This window comes from Stomoxys calcitrans, chromosome 1 (genome assembly GCF_963082655.1).
Source record: "Stomoxys calcitrans chromosome 1, idStoCalc2.1, whole genome shotgun sequence".
NCBI lineage: Eukaryota > Metazoa > Arthropoda > Insecta > Diptera > Muscidae > Stomoxys > Stomoxys calcitrans.
Window position 1 is genome coordinate 193,815,132 of NC_081552.1, and position 22,482 is coordinate 193,837,613.

A 22,482-nucleotide genomic window follows, 5' to 3' on the forward strand; every position below is an offset into this window, starting at 1 on the left:
AGCTGCAACGGCAGTCGCGTACAATCAGCGGTATCGAGCGGAGAGTCTCATTGAGAGGTCGGGTGCCACCGGCTCTTGCACAAATACTGAGTGCCTATGATGCTCGATATCACAAGGCGAGTTATTGGAGCCTTTAAATAACCTATGTCCACCTTGCTCCCGCGGCGATCGGTCCTTTGGACCGGAACGAGCTTCAGCGTTTTAGCTCTTCGGGAGATCTGATTCTCTTTCCAGCTTCTGTAGAAGTGCTTGGAATGGCAGTACTTTCCCTTACAGCATCCTGCACTTTCGCCCGATTGCGCTGCCGGTGCATACTCCTCAATCGCCTCCTTCGTCATGCCCTGAATTATTTTCTCGGTCTTCTTGTGAGCTTTGCAAAGCGCTCGCTCAATACTGCCGTCACCCGCAAGATCTCATCCCTCGATTCGTCTGCAATGATTATTGCATTGCCGCTGTTGCTGTCTGAGTCTGAATCGGAAACACCACCTTTATTTAAAGACTGGGTACGAGCTGTGCATCCCCCGGTTGGTTTTACTGATTTCTTGGAAGACAACTGGCTAACAATTGGTTGTGTACCACTCGGAATTATCGGTTCTGCGTTGTTCTAGTGGTACGATTGCGACATGTCCAGATTTTCCAAAAAAAAAAAAAAAACAAGTAAAAAGGCGTTAAGTTCGGCCGGGCCGATCTCAAATTGAAGAAATATGTCAAACGACCTAACACAACTCACTGTCCCAAATTTCAGCAAAATCGGGTAATGAATGTGGCTATTATGGGTCTTACACCATAAATCGGAGGATCGATCTATATGGCAGCTATATCCAAATCTGGACTGATCTGAGCCAAATTAACGAGGGACGTCGATGGGTCTTACACAATTCACTGTCCCGAATTTCATCAAAATCGGATAATAAATGTGGCTTTTGTGAGTCTAAGACCCTAAACCGGAGGATCGGTCTATATGGCAGCTATATCCAAATCTGAACCGATCTGGACCAAATTGAAGAAACATGTCAAAGGGCCTAAGATAACTCACTGTCCCAAATTTCAGCGAAATCGGACCATAAATGTGGCTTTTATGGGCCTAAGACCCTAAATCGGCGGATCGGTCTATATGGGGGCTATATCAAGATATAGTCCGATATAGCCCATCTTCGAACTTAACCTGCTTATGGACAAAAAAAGAATCTGCGCAAAATTTCAGCTCAATATCTCTATTTTTAAAGACTGTAGCGTGATTTCAACAGACAGACGGACAGACGGACGGACATGGCTAGATCGTCTTAGATTTTTACGCTGATCAAGAATATATATACTTTATAGGGTCGGAAATGGATATTTCGATGTGTTGCAAATGGAATGACAAAATGAATATACCCCCATCCTTCGGTGGTGGGTATAAAAATAGGAGATCATGGTTGGAAGTGCTTCATGCGCGAGCAACTTTTTTTGGATATGACTCATCTTGAAACACCCATTCAGTCAACTGCTGTTTTCTTTCGGGCTTAAACGCCATGATTCATCACCTGTGACGATGTAATAGACGTGCTTCCTAGCATCGCGATCGTATTTTTGGAACATTTATTTCGGCCAATCGACACCAGTCTTGTGTGGGATCCAACGCCAACAAAATTCTTTGACGGTCCCATTAATGCCCAAGGTTGTCTCAATCTTACAATAGGTCACATGACGATCTTGAAAATCAATTGGCGCACTGCATCAATGGTTTTTGTAACAACAACCGATTTTGAACGACCTTCACGAAATTCGTCTTGGAGTCAACTACGGCCTCGGTTGAATTCACCATACCTTCGATAAACTCTGGTCCTTGATGGAGCTTCATGGCCAAAAATAGAATAAAGATCATCGATGCACGAAAATATTCACGATTTCATTCCATATTTTGGGCGAGATGAATTCACCATACCTTCGATAAACACTGGTCCTTGATGGAGCTTCATGGCCAAAAATAGAATAAATATCATCGATGCAAGAAAATGTCAGTCCTTGATTTTCCCCGTTGCAGAGCGTTGCGTAGAAGTTTCCAGTGTTTTATTTCCCATGGTTTTTGGGATTGTCGAGCAATGGCTATGATATAGGTGGCCGTCTCCGTACATGGTGCTGTTATGTCGGCCCATGTATGGGTGTTATTTCGTAGCTTCTCCGTTAATGTTGCCCAAACGTTTTCGGGGTGTTTTTGAGGTTGAACTTTGTGCTTTTTGTTTGAGTCCTTTTCACTACGGCGGGGCGTAGAAGTAAAGTGGCCATTAAGAGCATGTGGTCACTATCGATATTGGCTCCTCGTCTAGCTGTCACATTCATCTGTGCACCCACAAAGAGTTTGCTGATAAGTACGTGGTCAATTTGATTACAGGTGTATCCATCTGGTGATTTCCAAGTACATTTGTGTGTATTTTTATGGGGGAATTATGTGCCTCCAATAAAGAGCCGGTTTCTTGCGCAGAAATCAACCAATCTGTTGCCATTGTCATTCCTGGTATCGCCACCTCCTTGCGTTTCCATGATTGATTGTAGATTATTGTTGTTATTTTCCATCAATAAAGAGCCGGTTTCTTGCGCAGAAGTCAACCAATCGGTTGGCATTGTCATTCCTGGTATCGCCAAGTCCTTACATTCCCATGATTGAATGTAGATTATTGTGGTTATTGTCCACCTTGGCATTAAAATCTCTCAAAACAAATTTAATCTCTCCTTTGGGTGCAGTGTCACTGGGGTTCGGTGGGCGAGTAGCATTGTACCATGGATATTTTGAGGATTCTAGAATTTAATCTTGGCGTCATGATGCGTTCGGCGAAAGTGGATTCGATGAATTTCATTGCCTGAAAAAATTAATTGGTAGCCAGCTTGAAGATCCATAGTTCCGGACTCCATAGCCATCGTACTTCACATAGGTTAGGTTAGGATAGGTTTAAGTGGCAGTCTTCCATCAGACTCACTTAGACGTTTTCATCCATTGTACTACCACAGGAACAGAAGAAGGAAGATGCCTTCTAGTTCCTACTGTTGAACCAGGAACTTTAAAAAGCCCAATAACTTGCGAATGTTCACATACGCTAAATCAGACAGGTTCTCAAAGAAATGAGAACCTAAAGTGGGACTCCTTCTGACTGACCGTGCGGGATACACACATAAAAGGTGTTCAATAGTCTCTTCCTCTTTGATATCCTCACAGCTTCTGCAAAAGTCATTGCAGGCAATCTTCAGTCTGTCAGCATGTTTTCCGATTACACAGTGTCCTGTCATGGCGGACACAATGACTCAGACGTAGGTAGACCTCTTCATGTCTAGATTAGGTCACATAGTTTTGGAATGCTCACAGCCGCCTCTTTGTGACCATCTATCATTCGTTGCCCTTCGGGCCAGTCCTGAAAATTTAGCTTACATGTCGCTAGAGGCTTACCAACAGATTTCAGAATGCCTGGAATGTGTAGCGTAGTCCCTAGTCTCACAAGCTCGTCCGCTTTACAATTTTCTGGGATATCTCTGTGGCCTGGCACCCAGAACAGGTGAATTTTAAACTGTTCAGCCATCTCATGGAGAGATCTGCGACAGTCGAGGACGGTTTTTGTGTGTAGACGTTCTCCAAGGATTTAATGGCTGCCTGACTGGCTAAGAAAAGATCTTAATGCCAATCGTCGTAATGACATTATATCCTAGCCATTTCCCCATATCCTTAATTGCAAGGATCAACGCTTGATTCAAACTGCAGTGATCGGGTAATCTTTTCGATGTGATCAGTTCTAGATCTTTAGAGTACAGCCCAAAGCCCACCTGGTCGTTGAGTTTGGAACCATCCGTACAGAAGTCAATGTAACTTCTGTTACCAGGGATATCGTAGTTCCAATCGGTTCTATCAGGAATGGTGGTACAGTACTTTTTATCAAAAGTGGCTCAGGTAGGGTGTTATCCACTCTGCCTGGAACATCGGATATTGTACAGTGTTCGTAGCCGCCACATGACCAAAGAGAAAGCTCCCTTAACCACACGTCATTGGTTGCAACAATTTGTATAGACACAATGACCAGATGTAGCATTAAATTCAGTGTATCAGATGGTGTCGTCCTAAGTCCGGCTGTGATGCACAAATAAGCCATCCTTTGGATCCGGTTAAAAATTGAGCAGTAGGTGGACTTTTGAAGCACTGTCCATCAGACCGCAACACCATATAGAATTATAGGTCTGACAACTGCTGTATATGCTCAATGCATGACACGCGGTCTAAACTCCCCATTTTGCCAATGGCTCTCTTATAGGTGTATAGGGCAAGATTTGCCTTTCTTGCCCTTTCAAAAATGTTGGATTTGAAAATCAATTTCGTGTCCAGCCAAACACACAGGTATTTTGCGCTTTCTGTAAATACAATAGAACATTCTTCCCTCCCAAGGAAACAGGTTCCACTGCATGCAACTTGTATCTCCTGCTGAAAAGAACTACTTCTGTCTTGCACATGGATTTATACCTAGACCACTTTCGGTAGCCCACTTTGCTGTTGCACATAGATCTTCCTGAAGTATATATCTTAGAGTGATGGGAAACTTTCTCCTAATAGCAATTGCCACTCTATGTAGCCGACTAAGTCGTGAAGGGCTGTTTCAGTGTTTTCGCCTTTACTATATTCATGCTGCCGCCGCGACTGGCGATCTCCAGGAATCTCTGTCCTATGTTATGTGTCTATCAACCTCTCAAGAGTCTTTAGCCTAAAGGATGACAGACTAATAGGACGCAAATCTTTCGCCTTCGTGTGGTAGGGTTCTTCTGCTTTCGGAATGAAAATGACCTTGGTGTCCCTTCATCCCACAGGTATATATGACATTCTGATACAAGCAGAGTATATCTCCCTAAGCCAGGGAACCAGTCTATCAGACGCAGCTTGTTACAGGCCTGGCGACTTAAAGGAGTCGAAACTTCTTATCCCCCTAAGGATTTTCGTCTCAGACACAATTTCTCTAATAACCTCCGACGAATGCATACCAGTGACAACCTCTTCTGGCGCCACATTGTCCGTTGGAGAATTTCCCTGAAAATGTGTATCAACGAATAGTTCTAATGTTTCCTCACTAGTCATTGTCCATACATTCTCTGACTTCTGAATATACCCCACTGTAATCGGTTTCGAGGACAGAATCCTCCTTAGCCTAGAGGCCTCAGGTGTAACCTCCACGGAGCAGCAGAATTTTACCCAGTATTTGTTCTGAGCCTTTCTCAGCTCGCCCTTATATTTTCTTAGCTCAGCCCTAAAGATGTCCTAATCTTGTGGTGCCCTCGTGGTTTTTACTCTGTTAAAGGGTTTTCTGCAGTCCTTCCTTTGACCACCCAGCTCTGGGGTCCACCATGGCGGTCGCTGTTTGCCCCTTGGCGTGGCACAAGGACATGCTGACACAAGCGAGTCATTCATGGGCCTTCGTGATCCGCTTGACCACTATGTCTATATCCTCCGTAGTTTCCACTTCCTTTTCTGATCAAGAAGGGATAGACGTGCAGAATTTGTGCCGAAATTTATCCCAATCTGACTTTCTTCTGCAGTATTTTTTCCAAGGCTGAAACTAGTATAACGATGATCAGAGAAGCTGTGGTCATCCAACACATCCCAGTCCAATATTCTTCCCTTCAGTAGGTAGCGTAGTTTAAATCCCGGAATTCTTAGTCCACTAACCATTCCTCCACACACCCATGGATCTTGGATAACAATCACGCCAAATCCTCCTGCCATCAAGAGGATCTTTAGTGCCCCCGATGCGGCCTTACAATGGTGCAGATTTATCTGTAGAAACCGGACCATAGTCAGGATTCAGAACTTCCACCACTGTTGTGTTAGCCTCGTCTTCTGATTCCACCAGGAGCTCATTCTCATAAGATTCGTTAGATCTTGTCATGATGAGCTTTCGTACGCTTCCAGGGGCAGGTGAGAAAGCTGTGGAACTACTCTTCTTTAGGACACTGGACGATTCCTCCTTAGATGCTTCACTAGCTGCTGCTGTCGAAGTACTTTCTGAGTTCCGTGCATCTCCGCTGGCGCGCACCTTGATCCCAGTCCAGCTTGGTGACCCACCCACGCTGGGCTTGTCGGGTCCCGTTTCTATGTCATCTCCTCCTGTCTCGATTGCGGCAGGGGGATTTTCAGTCTCCTGCAAACCGCCAGACTTTAGCGATGTGATCGATAGTTTCTCGTACTTCACTTAAACTAGGCTGTAGTTTGACATCTCGTTCTGATCTTGGTAAAGTCTCAATGCTTTTGAGAGAGTTCAAACGTCCCATGTTTCAATCACAAACCGTGTTCTGAATCCATAGGTCGTCATCGGTTGGTTGTCATTATTTCTTGTAGCTGTTTCTGTAATCACGATTTTTTATATGGATGATAGGTTGTGCCATCGCATCGGTGTCTAGTGCTCGAGCTGCCACCGACCCACTAGGCCGGGCTTTCTTGATGGTGAATCTTCTGAAGATCTGCCAGCGCCACCGTTGGCCATTTCCACTGGCTCATCCGCTGCCGAACCTATTGCACGAACCCATCGTGATCGTTTTCGTATTCGTGCAAGGGGAAGACCCCCTGCGTGTGCTAACTTGTTGGTTCGCCCCGCAAATTTTATTTGTGCGGCACTCGTCATATCTGAGGAGCTTTCCTCTATACACCACCAGGGGAGTCACCCGAAGGAAGAAGTAGCGTGGAACTGCTTATATAAGCAAAAATTTTAATTTTTGGGAAAAATATGTAGCATTTATTTGTTTCAAGGGGACCTCAAATATAAATATTTTGTTTTTTTTTATACCCACCACCGGTCCCGATGGTTTGAGATGGTTTGATAGCTAGATCGACTATGTCCATCCGTCCGTCTGTCGCAATCACGATAGAGGTCGAACGCGTAAAGCTAGTATCAATGTACGTCATTGGGGGTTGAAAATGAGCCATATCGGTTCAGATTTGGATATAGCTCCCATATAAACCGATCTACCGATTTGACTTCTTGAGCCCCTGGAAGGTCCAATTTTTGACCGATTTAGCTAAAATTTTGCATGTAGTGTTTCGTCATGACTTCCAATAACTGTGTGAAGTACGGTTCAAATCGGTCTATAACCTGATATAGCTCCCATATAAACCGATCTCCCGATTTGACTTTTTGAGCCCCTATGGGCACAATTTTTGCCCGATTCAGCTGAAATTTAGCATGTGGTGTTCTTTTATGACTTCTAACAACCGTGTTAAGTACGGTTTAAATTGGTCAAGAACTTGATATAGCTCCCATATAAACCGATCTGTCGATTTGACTTCTTGAGCCCTTACAAGCAGCAACTTCTGTCCTATTTGTGTGAAATTGAGCATGTGGTGCTCCGTTATGACTTTCATTAACTGTTCCAAATCATTCTTTAACCTCATATAGCTCCCATGCAAACCGGTCTCTCGATCATCCATATTCGGTTCCTAGAAACCTTAGGTTTTGCTGGTTGGATAGGAGTCTGGTATGCACAATAAAATTACGCCCTTCAACTAAATTTAGTTTGTACACATTTTAAGCAGAATCCATGGTGGTGGGTTCCCAAGATTCGGTCCAGCCCGAAATTAGCACACTTTTACTTATTTTAAAGTCTTTCTATTTGAAGTGTTTTTAAAAGATTGGTAATAGATTTCTTAATAATTTTCATTTTCGATGTTTGTCCACCGGGGCAACACTGTTCGCCGGGGTTTGAAACCAGTCGAGATGGCTAAGCGATGTTTATACCTCCAATAATTATGTCAAAATTCAGCCATGTAACGGCAAAGAGGTGTCGCTAAAATGGGCATGAACGAAAGAAAAGTTTATTATATGTAAAGGGTGATTTTTTAAGAGCTATAGGAAAGCTTTCCAAAAAAAAACTCATAAAATTCAGAAATATGCATGAAACCTTTATTTGTATCGATAGTACGGTCTATATAATTTAATGTTTGAAGATTATTTCATGCAAATGTTGACCGTGACTGAGCCTCAAATGGTCCATCCGCTTAGTCCAATTTTGGCATACTCTTTCCATCATTTCGGCTGGTATCTCACGAACAAATGCTTCAATGTTGTCTTACAATGCGTCAATTGAAGTGGGCTTGTCTGTATGGACATGAACTTTAACAAAGCCCCACCAAAAATAGTCTTAAGGCACTATCTAGGCAGCTAATTGACCGTTCCCAAACGTGAAGTAAAATGTTCTCCGAACCTGCCTCGTAATAAGTCCATGGTGCTATGTGGCATGTGGCACCGTTTTGTTGAAACCACATGTCATGCAAGTCAAGCTCTTGCATTTTGAGCAAAAAAAAAAGTTGGATATCATCTCATGATAGCGTTCACCATTCACAGTTACGTGACGATTCCCATCGTCTCTGAAGAAGTACGGTCCAATGATGCCACCAGCCCATTAACCGCACCAAAGTGTGACTTTTTCTGGATGCATTGGTAGATGTTGCAATGTATCTAGCTGATCTTCACTCCAAAATCGAGAATTCTGCTTAACAAAGCACGCATTTTGATAATAAAATTCAATAATTGCCAAGCGTTGGTCAAATTACTGATGTTTGACAGTGAAACAAAACATGGAACGTGGTTGTACTGTTTAAACCAGTGTTGCCAAAAAAAATAATGGCTAAAAAGTCTCCTTTTATAAGGGTTTATTATGGATCATATCACGACTTCATTTAAATTTATTTATATGCATTAAAAAAAATTATCAAACACAAAAATCTATTAGGTAAAATTATTTGTCTTCACTTTAAAATATTTTAAATACAGCTCAGATGAGGCTTGAGTTCTTGACACAGTCTGGTCGCAGCGTTATAGTATGGTTTGTTTTGTGGACACCACATTGTGGTGGCCAACATCTGATCACCTCTCATATAACAGTTGATATACCTGCAATTAGATCGGGGACAATGGTGATAATGTCGCTGATAACAGGAATATTAAATTGAAACTTACATCGTGCAGGTCAAGTCGTTGGGATAGGGATAACGTCCAACAATAGTTTGTTGTGCGCAAAATGCATCAGCAGGGTCTTGAGTAGTTGTCGGTTCGGTGGTTGTAGGAGTTGTAGTTGTGGTAGGTTCTTCTGTAGTTGTGGTTGTTTCAGTAGTTGTGGTTGTGGTGGGTTCAGTAGTTGTGGTTGTTTCAGTAGTTGTGGTTGTTTCGGTAGTTGTGGTTGTGGTGGGTTCAGTAGTTGTGGTGGGTTCAGTAGTCGTAGTAGTTTCTTTAGTTGTGGTAGATTCTGTAGTTGTTGTAGTTTCTGGAGTTGTGGTAGTTTCTGGAGTTGTGGTAGTTTCTGTAGTTGTGGTAGGCTCAGTAGTTGTGGTAGGTTCAGTAGTTGTGGTTGTTTCTGTAGTTGTAGTAGTTTCTGTAGTTGTGGTAGTTTCTGTAGTTGTGGTAGGTTCAGTAGTTGTGGTCGTTTCTGTAGTTGTGGTAGGTTCAGTAGTTGTGGTAGTTTCTGTAGTTGTGGTACTGTCTGTAGTTGTGGTAGATTCCGCAGTTGTAGTAGGTTCGGTAGTTGTGGTAGAAGCTTCAGTAGTTGTGGTAGAAGGTTCAGTAGTTGTGGTAGAAGGTTCTGCAGTTGTGGTAGGAACTTCTGTAGTTGTGGTAGAGACTTCTGTCGTTGTGGTAGAAGCCTCTGTAGTTGTGGTAGAAGCTTCAGTTGTTGTTGAAGGCTCGGTTGAAGTTGAAGTTTCTGTTGTGGTAGTTTCATCTGTAGTTGTGGTACTATCATCACTTTCGGTTGTAGTTGTTGGTGTCGGCGCAAAAGTAGTTGTTGTCGTGTCCTCAGTAGTTGTTGTTGTCGCTGGTGTTGTAATTGCGGGATCATCGATTGGATCCCGTAGATCACAAACTTTTGTATCGTCCTTATAACATTCTGCAACACAGGGATATTCACCATTGAATGCTTTTGTAACATCACAAATTTGTGCATCAGGACAGTGCACACGAATTTCTGTCAATTCATCATCCATGCACATGGTATATGTCGTGAGACTGGTACAGGTATAACCACCATCTGCAACACCATTGCATTTGCCACAATTCGAGGTATCTTGACAGATGGGTTTCACATCCGGAGACAAGGCGCTACTCATACAAATGGGACCGAACTTGGTGCAATAATCATCGACACCAGGACATTGAAAAACATTCGTGGTATCCGGGACACCTAGAAAGAAGGTAACATAATATCCGCATGAAATTTTGCACTGGTATTCCTTATTGATGTAGGTAGGAGGATTGCAAATGGGCCATATCGCTTCAGATTTGAATGTGGCCCCCACATAAATCGATCCCAGCTTTTGACTTCTTGCGCCCTTAGAGGCGCTAGTTTTCATCCGATATGGCTCAAATTTGGTTCAAGGACTTCTGTTTGGACCAATGTTTTCAACCTCCGAGCCAAGTATGATCTGCATCGGTCAATAAACTGATACAGTCGCCATCTAAAACCATCACCCGTTTTGACTTCTAAAGGCACTAGAAGCCTCAAACTTCCTTTGATTTGGTTGAAATTTGGCACATGGACTTGGACATGGACTTCCAACATCTGTGCCAAGTATGATTTGAATCAGTCTATAAACTGATATAGCAATGTAAACCGATGCCCGTGTTTGACTTCTTGAGCCCCTAGAGGCCTCAATCTTCACTTGATTTGACTGACATTTGGCACACAGACTTCCGTTCTGAGTTACAACATCTGTCTGAAGTATGATCCGAATCGGTACATAAACTCATGCAGTCCTTATGCAAACCGATCATCGGATATGGCTTCTTGAGCCTCTAAAAGCCATAATTTGCATCCCATTTGGCATTGGCACCAAATGAAATGACACATGAAACAATACTAGCGCCAAATCGCACCCACGTAGGATCATAAATACATGGAAGCCTCCTAGCAGCCTTAGTTTTGGCTGAAATTTAGTACTTGGAGTACACTTGCGTCCTCCAATACTCACTATGAATCCTACCTTGATAAGTACTTAAATGGATATAGGCCCCTTAAAACCCGAAGCCCCCATAACCAATTGTTATAAAATAATTCATATACAAAATGAGTTAATCAGGGTTAGTTTAAAGCAGAATCCATGGTGGTGGATACCAAATATTCGGCCAGGCTAAACTTTACACACTTTTAATTGTTTTATGTTACTTGATTGTATAACTGCTCATCTTTCGCGAGATTGGCTTTGAATTTATAAACATTTCTCTATTGTCAATACCATTCAAAAAGAGTTTGCATGCCAACTAAACGTATCAAACTCAAATTTGCCTAAGGAACAGTGTCTTAACTTTTCACACATATATGAAAGCTGTTCGATTCAAATATAAGCTCAATGATAAGAGACCTCCTGTTTATACCGGATCTGAAAGGCGACACCTCTTTGGAAATATTTTTATTTTGCAAATATGGCAACGCATCTCACAAATGTTGCCAGCATTTGGTAGAGATAACCGAAAATGCTAATATGATCATTGACATTCGATTAAGGAACAGAGAGCAAAATTCGGACACATCAATAAGTATAGTTCGATTAAAGTTTAAGCTCAATGATTAGAAATGTCCTTTTAAAAGCCCAGTTTGGACGGCATCCAGAAGGGCACTTCTTCGGGGAGAAGCCTTTAACATGGCTTCTATGCATGGCACTGTACATCACAAATGGCTCCAGTATTAAAAGGACACAACCAAACGCTTAAATTTTTTCTGATGTTCCTTTGCGAAAGGGTAGTTTTAGTACCCTTACTTTTGGGGAAGGGTAGTTTTAGCACCCTTTCCATTGGAAAAGAATGGTTTTAGTACAACGTCCTTTGGGAAAGGGTAGTTTTAGTACCCTTACTTTTGGGGAAGGGTAGTTTTAGCACCCTTTCTTTTGGGAAAGGTTAGTTTTAGTACCACGTATTTTGGGAAAGGGTAACTTTAGTGCCCTTTCGTTAGGAAAAGAGTAGTTTTAGTACCCTTTTTAGGGAAAGGGTAGTTTTTGTACCTTTTCCCTGAAGAAGTTCCAGCAACTTGATGTTTATTTCGGCAAGGAAGGGAAACATTTAAAATTTTGATAGCATTTTTAGTAGTTTGTAAAATTTTAGTCGATTTCGAACTAAAACCAAATTCATAATTAACCATTTTAGTCAATCTAAAAACTCGACAAAAATATCGATTTTTCTCTTTGGGAAGTACTTTTACCTTTGGGAGAACGAAGTTTTAATAAGCTTTCCTTTGGGAAAAGGTAGTGTCAGTACACTTTTCTTTGAGAAAGGGTAGTTTTAGTACCCTTTCCCTAGGGAGCGGGTAATTTTAGTACCCTTTTCTTTCAGAAAGGTTAGTTTTAGTACAATTTCCTTGGGAACGGGTAGTTTTGGTACTCTTTTCTTTGAGAAATGGTAGATTTAGTACCCTTTCCTTTGGTTACTTTTAGTATCCTTCCCTTTAGGAACGGGTAGTTTTAGTATCATTTCATTTGGAAAAGGGTATTTTTAGTACCATTTTCTTTGGAAAATAACAGTCTTAGTACCCCTTTCTTTGGGAACTGGTGGCTTTAGTACACTTTTCTTTGAGAAAGTGTAGTTTTAGTATCCTTTGTTTTGGGAAATGGTAGTTTTAGTAACCTTTCCTTTGGAAAAGAGTAGTTTCACTACCCTTTCCTTAGCGAACGGGTAGTTTTAGTACCACTTCTTTCTAGACCGTGTAGTTTTAGTTCCCTTTCCTTTGGGAACGGGTAGTTTTAGTACTCTTTTCTTTGAGAAAGGGTAGTTTTAGTTCCCTTTTCTTTAAGAAAGGGTAGTTTTAGTACCCTTTTATTAGAGAAAGGGTAGTTTTAGTACCCCTTCCTTTAAAAAGAGTAGTTTTAGTACCCTCTCCTTTGGGAATTAGTAACCTTTCCTTTAGAAAAGGGTAGTTTTAGTACCCCGTCCTTTGGGAAAGGGTAGTTTTAGTACATTTTTCTTCTTGAAAGGGTGGTTTTAGTACCCTTTTCTTTGGTAAAGGGTAGTTTTAGTGCCCTTCTCTCTAGGAAAGGTTAGTTTTAGTAACCTTTCCTTATGGAACGGGTAGTTTAAGTACTACGTCCTTCGGGAGCTGGTAGTTTAAGTACCCTCTCCCTAGGGAACGGGTAGTTTTAGTACACTTTTCTTTCAGAAAGGTTAGTTTTAGTACAATTTCCTTGGGAACGGGTAGTTTTGGTACACTTTTCTTTGAGAAAGGGTAGATTTAGTATCCTTTCCTTTGGTTACTTTTAGTACCCTTCCCTTTGGGAACGGGTAGTTTTAGTACCATTTCATTTGTGAAAGGGTATTTTTAGTACCATTTTCTTTGGAAAATGACAGTCTTAGTACCCCTTTCTTTGGGAACTGGTAGCTTTAGTATACTTTTCTTTGAGAAACGGGTAGTTTTTGTACCACTTCCTTCTAAAACGTGTAGTTTCAGTTCCCTTTCCTTTGGAAACGGGTAGTTTTTGTACTCTTTTCTTTGGAAAAGGGTAGTTTTAGTACCACTTCCTTCTGGAGCGGGTAGTTTTAGTTCCCTTTCCTTTGGGAACGGGTGGTTTTAGTACTCTTCTTTTTGGGAAAGGGTAGTTTTAGTATCCTTTTCTTTAAGAAAGGGTAGTTTTAGTACCCTTTTATTAGAGAAAGGGTAGTTTTAGTAACCTTTGCTTTAGAAAAGGGTAGTTTTAGTACCCTGTCCTTAGGGAAAGGGTAGTTTTAGTAATCTTTTCTTTCGGAAAGGGTAGTTTTAGTACCCTTTTCTTTTTGAAAGGATGGTTTTAGTACCCTTTTCTTTGGTAAAGGGTAGTTTTAGTGCCCTTCTCTCTAGGAAAGGTTAGTTTTAGTAACCTTTCCTTATGGAACGGGTAGTTTAAGTACTACGTCCTTCGGGAGCTGGTAGTTTAAGTACCCTCTCCCTAGGGAACGAGTAGCTTTAGTACCCTTTTCTCTCAGAAATGTTAGTTTTAGTACAATTTCCTTGGGAACGGGTAGTTTTGGTACACTTTTCTTTGAGAAAGGGTAGATTTAGTACCCTTTCCTTTGGTTACTTTTAGTACCCTTCCCTTTGGGAACGGGTAGATTTAGTTCCATTTCATTTGGGAAAGGGTGTTTTTAATACCATTTTCTTTGGAAAATGACAGTCTTAGTACCCCTTCCTTTGGGAACTGGTAGCTTTAGTACACTTTTCTTTGAGAAAAGGTAGTTTTAGTATCCTTTGTTTTAGGAAATGGTAGTTTTAGTAACCGTTCCTTTGGAAAAGGGTAGTTTCCTTAGGGAACGGATAGTTTTAGTACCACTTCTTTCTAGAACGTGTAGTTTTAGTTCCCTTTCCTTTGGGAACGGGTAGTTTTAGTACCCTTTTCTTTGGGAAAGGGTAGTTTTAGTTCCCTTTTCTTTAAGTAAGGGTAGTTTTAGTACCCTTTTATTAGAGGTAGTTTTAGTATCCTTTGTTTTGGGAAATGGTAGTTTTAGTAACCTTTCCTTTGGAAAAGGGTAGTTTTGGTACCCTTTCCTTAGGGAACGAGTAGTTTTAGTACCACTTCCTTCTGGAGCTGGTAGTTTTAGTACCCTCTCTTATGGGAAAGGGTAGATTTAGTGCTCCTTGCTTTGGGAAATGGTAATTTTAGTACCCTTTTCTTTAGGAAAGGGTGGTTTTAGTACCATTTCATGTGGGAAAGGCTAGGTTTACTACCCTTTCCTTTGGAAAATGAGAGTTTTAGTACCCTTTCCTTTGGGAACAGGTAGTTTAGTACCCTTTTCTTTAAGAAAGGGCAGTTTTAATATCCGTTGTTTTGGGAAAGTGTAGTTTTAGTAACCTTTCCTTTGGAAAAGGGTAGTTTTAATACGCTTTCCTTAGGGAACGGGTAATTTTAGTACCATTTCCTTGGGGAACGGTTGGTTTTAGTTCCCTTTCCTTTGGGAGCGGGTAGTTTTAGTAATCTTTTCTTTCGGAAAGGGTAGTTTTAGTACCCTTTTCATTGGGGAAGGGTAGTTTTAGCACCCTTTCTTTTGGGAAAGGGTAGTTTTAATACCTTTAATTTGAGAGAGGGTAGTTTTAGTACCCCTTCCTTTAAAAAGGATAGTTTTAGTACCCTCTCCTTTGGGAGAGAGTAGTTTTAGTAACCTTTCCTTTAGAAAAGGGTAGTTTTAGTACACCTTCCTTTGAAAAAGTGTAATTTTAGTATCTTTTGTTTTGGAAAAGTATAGTTTTAGTAATATTTCCTTTGGAAAAGGGTCGTTTTAATACCCTTTCCTTAGGGAACGGGTAGTTTTAGTACCATTTTCTTCGGGAACGGGTAGTTTTAGTACTCTTTTTTTCGGAAAGGGTGGTTTTAGTACCCTTTTCTTTGGTAAAGGGTAGTTTTAGTACAATTTTCTTTAGGAATGGGGAGTTTTAGTACCCTCTCCTTTAGAAAAGTGTAGTTTTATTAACCTTTCCTATAGGAAAGGGTAATTTTAGTATTCTTTCCTTTTGGAAAGGGTAGTTTCCTTTCCTATGGGAATGGGTAGATTTAGTACCCTTTGATTTTGGAAATGTTAATTTTAGTACCCTTTCCTTTGGAAAATGAGAGTTTAAGTACTCTTTCCTTTGGGAACACGTAGATTTAGTAGCCTTTTCTTTTTGAAAGGGTAGTTTTACTACCCAGTCCTTTGAAAGATGGTAGTTTTAGTCCTCTTTCCGTTTGGAGGGGGTAATTTTATGAATCTTTCCTATGGGAAAGTGTAGTTTTTTTACCCATTCATTCGGGAAAAAGGTAGTTTTTGTACCCTCTCCTTTGGGAAATTGTAGTTTTAGTACTCTTTCCTTTGGGAAAGGGTAGTTTTAGTACTTTTAGTTCTTTAGTACTAATTATGAATTTTTTACCGGATTATGACGAGATGTGGTTTGCAAATATATGCCCGAGGTGGTGAGTATCCAAAGTTAGGCCCAGCCGAACTTAACGCCTTTTAACTTGTTCTGAATTATATGTGTTGTTTTTTTTTTCTCTTTTTGAAAAACTTTCCTATAGCTCAAATTTTACTATAATGCTTATGCTGTAAAAAAAGTTACCCCTTAAATTGGCAATTTTTTATCAATATATAACAAATGCCCCAATTATTGTTTAGAAGATTGGAATTTTTGAATAGATTTTGTCAAAAGTTAATAAGTTTTAATTTAATATCAGCTGAGAGTGTGTGTTGAAATTAGCAGACAAATTTTTCTGAGTGTAGCACATTCGGAACAAAATAGGACTCCTATGAAATGCCTTTGGTAGTAAAGTAAAATTTTCCCCCTGAAATTTTGGTAGAAGTGGACATGGAAAGGATTAGACTAAAACACCGAACCATTTAATGTATGATCTGAGAAGGTGAAACATCCATATCTCAGTCATAGGAAAATGCTACGTAGCAAATATTATTTAAGAAATGCGAATGGTATTACAATGTTGGGAAAATTTGCGCTGTCCTCTGCATTTTCTTCTCTTCATATCCAATGTTCGATGCCTATATAAGTTTCTTCAGGACAACAATCCTAGCCGCTATGATCCTTAGCCACATCTTATGCTTAAACTAATGATTGATGGTAGCTTACCTCCAATGCACAACATGAATTTATTTTCACTAACACAGGCCACACCATTATTTGCATTGCACTCCCCACAAAAGGCATCCGCTTGACGACTGCAAAGTGCCCCAATTACAACAATGATAATCTAAAATCATAATGATAATAATTACATTTAACTATGGCAGGGAGCTGAACACATTTCACTTACCGCTAACATAGACATGACGTACACAGTTTACAAATGTTGAAATTTTGGTTGGTGCGTATCACGCCAGGTGATCTCTCCTACTATGGCTATATGAAATACAAATGATTGTTTTTATAAGCTTGGTGGAGATGCTTAATTTCTCTTTCTTAAAAATAGAAGCAAAGACTGTCGTTATCGTCTCCTTCAATTTCAGATGAAATGATGTCCATATCTCCCATATTTACCCACTATAATTTTCAAGGACAACATGTGATTAAACATCATTAGTGTTGAGATGTGAAAACACGAATTTCTTCAGCACCTTTCAAAAAATATTACGATTAATTCTAAAGCTTTATGGCCACCACATAAGCGTTCTGACGAACTGTCTATCTATGGCCGATAAGATGACATCTTTTATCACTTAGAGATTAGCGAGACAATGGCAAATTACTTTGCTTCAATAGAGATTTATAAAATTATGGACATCATAATTTAGGTAATGGTAATTCTTCATTTCATAGAAGAGGGGGGACAAATGTAGGCGGGTCAATTGCGGCGTGGCCGAACTTTGGATACCCTTCACCATTGATATATTTTTAAGTTTTAATAGAGCACCACAGACGCTGGAACTATGAGCCCCGATTTGTGTGGTGTCCATCGTTACCACAGGAAGCTTAGCTGAAACCTACCGGACGCTTCCACAGGTACCGGATGCTGCAAAGCTCCGTTTTAAAGCGAAGTAGCTGCAATGAGGCCGCGGGCAGTCAGCGATTTCGAGAGGAAAGTCTCAGTGAGGAGTCAGGTTGCACTGGCTCTTAATTAAATACTGAGGGCCAATGATACTCGAGATGACAAGGCGAGTTATTGGCGCCTTCAAAAAACCAATGGCCAACATCAGCGTCTTTTCCCAGGTTAGGCGCGGCTAGAGGCGAGCGTCCGATCTGTGAGCAAGAGGCACGCCATAATGAGGGATACATGTGCAATCCCACAAAACCCATGCGGTTGGGGCACTGGACCAGTAACCCGCCCCCGGAAAACTATGAGAAAGAAAGGAAAAGTAACAAGAGCGTGCTAAGTTCGGCCGGGCCGAATCTTATATACCCTCCACCATGGATCGCATTTGTCGAGTTCTATGCGCGGTATCTCTTTTTAGGCAAAGAAAAAATATTGAATAAGAACTGTTTTGCTATTGGACCTATAACTAGTTATAATCCGATTCGGACCATAAATGAATTCTGAACATTGTAGAAGTCATTGTGTAATGTCTCAGTTCATTTGGATAAGAATTGCGCCTTGTAGGGGCTCAAGAAGCAAAATCGGGAGATCCGATTATATGGGAGCTGTATCAAGCTATAAATCGATTCAGACCATATTGGACACGTATGTTGAAGGTCATGGGAGAAGCTGCCAAATCGGATAAGAATTGCGCCCCCTAGAGGTTCAAGAAGTCAAGATCCCAGATCGGTTTATATGAGAGCTATATCAGGTTATGGAACGATTTCAACTATTCTTACCACAGTTATTGAAAGTCATAACAAAACACCTCATGCAAAATTTCAGCCAAATCCGATAAGAATTGTGCCCCTAAAAGATGAAGAAGTCAATACCCCATATGGGTTTATATGGCAGCTATATCAGGTTATAAACCGATTTGAATCATACTTAGCATAGTTATTGGAAGTTATATCTTCCAATCAGCCAAATCGAATAAGAATTGTGCCCCCTAAAATCTGAAGAAGTCAAGACCCCAGATCGGTTTATATGGCAGCTATACCAGGTTATAAACCGATTTGAATCATACTTAGCACAGTTATTGGTAGTCATAACAAAACACCTCATGCAAAATTTCAGCCAAATCGGATAAGAATTGTGCCCCCTAAAAGCTGAAGAAGTCAAAACCCCAGATGGGTTTATATGGCAGCTATATCAGGTTATGCTCCGATTTAGATCATACTTAGCACAGGGGTTGGAAGTGATACCAAAACACTACGTGCAAATCAGGTGAGAATTGCGCCCTCTAGAAGTTCAAGAAGTCAAAACCCAAGATCGGTTTATATGGCAGCTATATCAAAACATGGACCGATTTGGCCCATTTACAATCCCAACCGACGTACACTAATAAGAAGTATATGTGTAAAATTTCAAGCGGCTAGCTTTACTCCTTCGAAAGTTAAAGTGCTTTCGACAGACGGACGGACATGGCTTGATCGACATAACATGTCAAGTCGATCGAGGAGTTACAAACCGAATGACTAAATTAGTATACCCACATCCTATGGTGGAGGGTATAAAAACAGACCCCCTAAAATCATTGCTGGCAACCTTCAGTCTGTGAGTGTGTTTTCCGATTAGACAGTGACCTGTCATGACGGACACAATGACTGAGACGTATGTTATAGCCAATGACATCAAAGCAGAAGACCTCTTCAAATCTAGATTAGGCTCACAGCCCACTCTTTGTGACCATCAATCATTCGTTGTCCTACGAGCCTGGTGCTGAAAACTTAGCTTACATTTCGCTAGAGGCATACCCACAGATTCCAGTGTCCCTGGAGTGTGTAAGATAGTTCCTAATCCTGGAAGCTCGTCTGCTGTAGAATTCCCTGGGATATCTCTGTGGCCCGGCACCCAGAACAGGTGAATTTTGAATTGTTTTGCCATCTCGTTGAGAGATCTGCGACAGTCGAGGGCGGTATTTGTGTTCTGAAAAACTTTCTCTAAGGATTTAATGGCTGCCTGGGAAGATTTTTATGCCAATCGTCATAATGACATTATTTTTTAACCATTCCACCACTTCTACAATTGCAAGGATCTCCGCTTGATACACACTGCACTAGTCGGATAACCTTTACGATATGATCAGTTCTAGATCTTTAGAGTACACCCCAAATCCCATCTGGTCTAGTTTGGAACGATCCTCATAGGAGCCTATGTAACTTCTGTTACCAGGGATATCGTAATTCCAATAGGTTATATCAGGAATAGTGGTACAGTACCGTCCATCAGACCACAGCACCATATACCATCATAGGTCTGACAATTTTAGTATCTACCCAATGCATGATACGCGCTCTCTTGCAGGTGTATGGGCAAGATTTGCCTTTCTTGCCCTTTCAAAAATGTTGGATTTGAAAATCAATTTCCTGTCCAGCAAAACATCCAGGTATTTCGCGCTTTCTGTAAATGGAACATTCTCTCCTCCCAAGGCGACAGATTCCACTGTAGGCAACTTGTATCTCCTGCTAAAAAGAACTACTTCTGTCTTGCACATGGATTTATACCTAGACCACTTTCGGTAGCCCACTTTGCTGTTGCACATAGAGCTTCCTAAAGTATATCTCTTACAGTGCTGGCAAACTTTCGCCTCACCGCAACTGCCACGTGATCAGCATACGTGACCACTTTACACCTTTTTCTTCCACAGTGGTCGAATATCCTTTACGATATGATCAGTTGTAAATCTTTAGAGTACACCCCAAAGCCCACCTGGTCGTTTAGTTTGGAACCAACCGTAAAGAAATCTATGTAACTTCTGTTACCAGGATTAGTGGTACAGTACCGTCCACCAGACCACAACACCATATAGCATTATAGGTCTGATAACTGCAGTATATACCCAATGCATGACACACGGTCGAAACCCCTAACTTTTGCCAATTGCTCTCTTGCAGGTGTATAGGGCAAGACAAGAAAATGTTGGATTTGAAAATCAATTGCATGTACAGCAATACAATCCAGGTATTTTTCGCTTTCTATAAATGGAACATTCTCTCCTTCCAAGGAGACAGGTTCCACTGCAGCCAACTTTTATCTCCTGCTGCTAAGAACTACTTCTGTCTTGCACGGATTTATAACCAGACCACTTTCGGTAGTCCACTTTGCTGTTGCACGTACAGCTTCCTGAAGTATATCTCTTAGAGTGCTGGGTAACTTTCCCCTAACCGCAATTGTCACGTCATCAGCATACACGATCACTTTTACACTGTTTGCTTCCACAGTGGTCGGGTAACCTATTCGATATGACCAGTTCTAAATCTTTAGAGTACACCTCAAAGCCCATCTGGTCGCCTACTTTGAAACCATTCGTATGGAAGTCTATGTGAATTCTGTTACCAGGGATATCGTAGTTCCAATCGGTTCCTTCAGGAATATTGGTACAGTACAGTCCACCAGACCACAGCACCATATAGCATTATAGGCCTGACAATTGCAGTATATACCCAATGAAATGACACGCGGGCGAAACCCCGAAAGAACTACTTCTTTCTTGCACGGATTTATAACTAGACCACTTTCGGTAGCCCACTTTGCTGTTGCATATAAAGCTTCCTGAAGTATATCTCTAAGAGTACTGGGAAACGTTCCCCTAACCGCAATTGCCACGTCGTCAGCATACGCGACCACTTTTATGCCTTTTTCCACCAGAGACAGTAGAGGATACAGTACACTTCCTTGAGGTGTTCCTCTGCTGGCCCATCTTTTTAGATCCTCAGATTTCAAGCCTGTCGTAATGCATCTTTTAGTAAGTAAGTTATTAATAAACGTTCTTACAGTAGAGTAAGAAACTCCAACTCCTTTATGATTGACGTGGGTTTTACATTATTGAAAGCACCATCAATGTCAAGAAATGCTACCATTTTATATTCAGTGACAGCGAGAGAACCCTCTATGTAACCGACTAGGTCGAGAAGGGCTGTTTTAGTGGATTTGCCTTTAGCATATGCATGCTGCTGCCGCAACAGGCGATCACCAGTGATCTTTGTCCTAAGATATGTTATTATCAACCTCTCAAAAGTCTTCAGCATAAAGGATGACAGACTAATAGGACGAAAATCCTTCGCCTTCGAAGTGAAAATCACCTCCGTGTCCCTCCATCCCACTGGTATATATGACATGATGATACCAGCAGAGTATATCTCCCTAAGCCAAGGAACCAGTCTATCAGACACAGCGTGTAATTAAACCGGTGGTACATCATCAGGGCCTGGCGACTAAAAGGAGTCGAAACTTCTTATCGCCCAAAGGATTTTCTTCTCATACACAATTTCCCTAATAACCTCCGACGAATGCATAGCAGTGACAACCTCTTTTGGTGCCACGTTGTCCGTTGGAGAATTTCTCGCGAAATGTGTATCAACGAGCTGTTCTAATGTTTCCTTACTGGACATTATCCATACATTCTCTGACTTCTGCATATACCCACCGTAATAGGTCTCGAGGACAGAATCTTCCTTAGCCTAGAGGCCTCAGATGTATCCTCCACGGAGCTGCTGAATTCCACCCATGATTGTTCTGAGCTTTTCTCACATCGCCCTTATATTTTTTAGCTCAGCCTTGTAGATGTCCCAATCGTATGGTGCTCTTGTGGCTTTTGCTCTATTGAAGAGTTTTCTGCAGTCCTTCCTTAGACCAACCAGCTCTGGGGTGGGTCGCTGTTTGCCCCTTTTCTTGGCACTAGGACAAACAGAGACAAGCCAGTCATATAGGGCCTTTGTAATCCGCTTGACCATTATGTCTATATCCTCCACATTTTCCACTTCCTTTTCTGGCCTAGAAGGGATAGACGTGCAGAATTTGTACTATATTTTCTCCAAGGCTGAAACTAGTATAACGATGATCAGAGAAGCTGGGGTCATCCAATTCTTCCCAGTCGCATATTCTTCCACTTATGTCTTCCGATACAAAGGTAATATCTAGTACCTCCTGCCTGTTCCTTGTTGTTGTAGCAGTTTATTGTGTTTTATGTTTCGTCTGCTTGATTC

At 41.3% G+C, this 22,482-nt stretch overlaps 1 protein-coding gene across 1 annotated transcript; it reads right to left on the minus strand.

Annotated features, from left to right (window-relative positions):
* Positions 1-1,981: 1,981 nt before the first annotated feature.
* Positions 1,982-16,753, minus strand: LOC106089992 (integumentary mucin C.1-like). Its single transcript, XM_059368161.1, has 4 exons — positions 16,739-16,753; positions 16,555-16,675; positions 8,958-10,173; positions 1,982-2,237 (listed from the first exon to the last, which is right to left on the minus strand). Exons 1-4 carry the CDS (start codon positions 16,751-16,753, stop codon positions 1,982-1,984), a joined length of 1,608 nt encoding a protein of 535 aa, XP_059224144.1.
* Positions 16,754-22,482: the final 5,729 nt, after the last annotated feature.

Coding starts and splice junctions, on each gene's coding strand:
- LOC106089992 (XM_059368161.1), bottom strand. Junction 10,174..16,554: donor ATTCATGTTGTGCATTGGAG/GTAAGCTACCAT, acceptor CCTTCTTTCTAG/GTGTCCCGGATACCACGAAT. Junction 2,238..8,957: donor AACGACTTGACCTGCACGAT/GTAAGTTTCAAT, acceptor GCCCCGCCGTAG/TGAAAAGGACTCAAACAAAA.